The sequence below is a fragment of the Propithecus coquereli genome, unplaced genomic scaffold, assembly GCF_000956105.1.
Source record: "Propithecus coquereli isolate 6110/MARCELLA unplaced genomic scaffold, Pcoq_1.0 Scaffold35, whole genome shotgun sequence".
In the NCBI taxonomy this organism is placed as follows: Eukaryota; Metazoa; Chordata; class Mammalia; order Primates; family Indriidae; genus Propithecus; species Propithecus coquereli.
The window spans coordinates 5,214,885-5,217,216 of NW_012149174.1; the positions used below are offsets into that span (position 1 = coordinate 5,214,885).

Consider the following 2,332-nt stretch of genomic DNA (forward strand, 5'->3'; position numbering starts at 1 on the left):
TCGGGAGGCTGAGGCAGGAGGATCACTTGAGCCCAGGAGTTTGAGGTTGCTGTGAACTAGGATGACGCCACGGCACTCTCGCCCGGGCAACACAGTGAGACTCTGTCCCAAAAAATAAATAAATAAATATTAAAAATGCTCTTAAACCACCTAACCAGATTATACACCCTACACAGAGTAAAACTAATCTAATATTAATGAAATTCTCAGTTACAAAGTTCACATTGGGATGGCAGGTGGGGCAATGCCTACCAAAATTAAAGAATCAGGGTAGTCTTTCAAGCTTACTGACATACTCCACAAAAATCTTTTTTCTATTCAATTATTATCTACTCACCAAATTAGGAGTGTGACTTTCCCATTAATTGATAATCTTATTAAAAAACTCAGCTGTTTCAACTAGGAATTTTAAATGTTTTGCAGGACAAAGAATAAAGGTTAAAGAGCAATCAAGTTCCTCAAATTACAATACAGAAAACAGACGGACACAGAAAACATTCATTTAACCATAGCACACACTGTGCTGGAGACAAAATGTAACAATCACCAGTACTAGAACTCCGAAAGTGCCAGAACAAGGTTGTCCAGGCCTGTAAGATGCAAATAAAGACAGAATCTAAACTGCGGTGAATTCCTGGAAAAGCTTAACCAAAAAAAAAAGTAGATGAAACATCTACACTTGTAACATTCCACAGTACAGATAAATCACTAAACCAAGCTTCAAAATACTGTAACAGAGGGAAAATGGAAAAATGTTTTAGGAGCTGTCTCTTTAAAACTTCCCTCATTCTTTTTGGAAATTAAAGCCTGTATCTCTGGCCAGGCATGGTGGCTCACGCCTGTAATCCTAGCACTCTGGGAGGCAGAGGTGTGAGGATCACTTGAGGTCAGGAGTTCCAGACCAGCCTGAGCAAGAGCGAGACCCTGTCTCTACTAAAAATAGAAAAATTAGCCGGGCGTGATGGTGCACGCCTGTAGTCCCAGCTACTCTTGAGGCTGAGGCAGAAGGATCGCCTGAGCCCAGGAGTTTGAGGTTGCTCTGAGCTAGGCTGTGGCACTCTAGCCCAGGCAACAGAGCAAGACTCTGTTGTCCCACGCCGGTGGTGAGAGGGGCAGGGAAGTGTTCTTTGTTCTCTTTGTGCCACAGGAGATGGCCCAATGGAACTGTCCAGGAAGTCACAATCAAGAGACTGTGGAGATGCATAGATGGCTCAGAATCATCAACTATAGTTAAGCAGCAATAGCCTAAAGCTGAAAATCCTCCCTTTGAAAGCTCTGTATTTCTGCTTATAGTGAGGAAAACTGGTACTTTAAGACGGGAGCCTGCCATTTTCATTTGCCTGCAAATTAACCTCTCTTTCCTTCTCAGACCACTTGTCCTTATTCTTCTGATGTGGCCTCAGGGACAAGGATGAATTGTAACAATATCATCTTTTTATTAATCAGTATGTATATGCTATTTACATCTAAATTTTTGACAAGATGAGAATTACAGCAATGCTTTTAAACAAAACATTGAAACAAGGCTTTGGGAGGAAATGATCTTCCCCACCTCTCTTTGGCCACCTTCCCAGCAACCAATATGAATACATACCAGAACAGAAGTCTGTTGTGTTCACCACACGACAATCACTAACTGTTGAATTATGAGAACAGTAGCTCTCATCTGTTATGGAAAAAAGAGAGAGGCACAAACCATCATTTACGTGATCTCTGACTTTGCTACTAAGCTCTAAAATCAAACCCAAACACAATAGAAGTCCACAGACTAACAAATACTGTTATTCTCCTTTTGCCATTGTCTTAAAGATATTACACATGATCCCTCCAAAAATGTTATCCCTTAAAAATCCAAATGAGGCCAGGTACAGTGGCTCACGCCTGTAACCGTAGCACTCTGGGAGGCAAAGTGCTTGAGCTCAGGAGTTTGAGACCAGCCTGAGCAACAGCGAGACCCTGTCTCTATCAAAAATAGAAAAACAATTAGCCAGGCATAGTGGTAGGCACCTGTAGTCCCAGCTATTATTGCTTGAGCCTAGGAGTTTGAGGTTGCAGTGAGCTCTCCTGACCCCACTGCACTCCAGCAGGGACAACCGAGTAAAACTCCCCCCCATACCCCCCCGCCCCACTCAAAAAAAATCCAAATGCATAGATAAATCTGAAACACTCAGATCTCAGAATTATGGCATATCTACAATTAAGGAAGGCAGCCAGGACATACAAGAGAGCAGAGTCAGTAGGGAGAAGTGGTCAGGATTTTTTAATACAGGCTTAGCAAGCAGAGGAGGTGCTCCAAAGCAGCAGAACTTCTGTTCCAGATCTCATTGCTCTA

The 2,332-nt window shown here is 42.5% G+C and overlaps 1 protein-coding gene across 1 annotated transcript in view; it reads right to left on the reverse strand.

The window, feature by feature from the left end:
* The window catches only part of CD164 (CD164 molecule, sialomucin), a 16,644-nt gene that overhangs the window by 10,488 nt on the left and 3,824 nt on the right, over positions 1-2,332 (reverse strand). Inside the window, exon 3 of the mRNA XM_012651130.1 lies at positions 1,595-1,732. Coding sequence (XP_012506584.1) covers positions 1,595-1,732 — 138 coding nt within the window. The remainder of the gene's footprint in view (positions 1-1,594; positions 1,733-2,332) is intronic.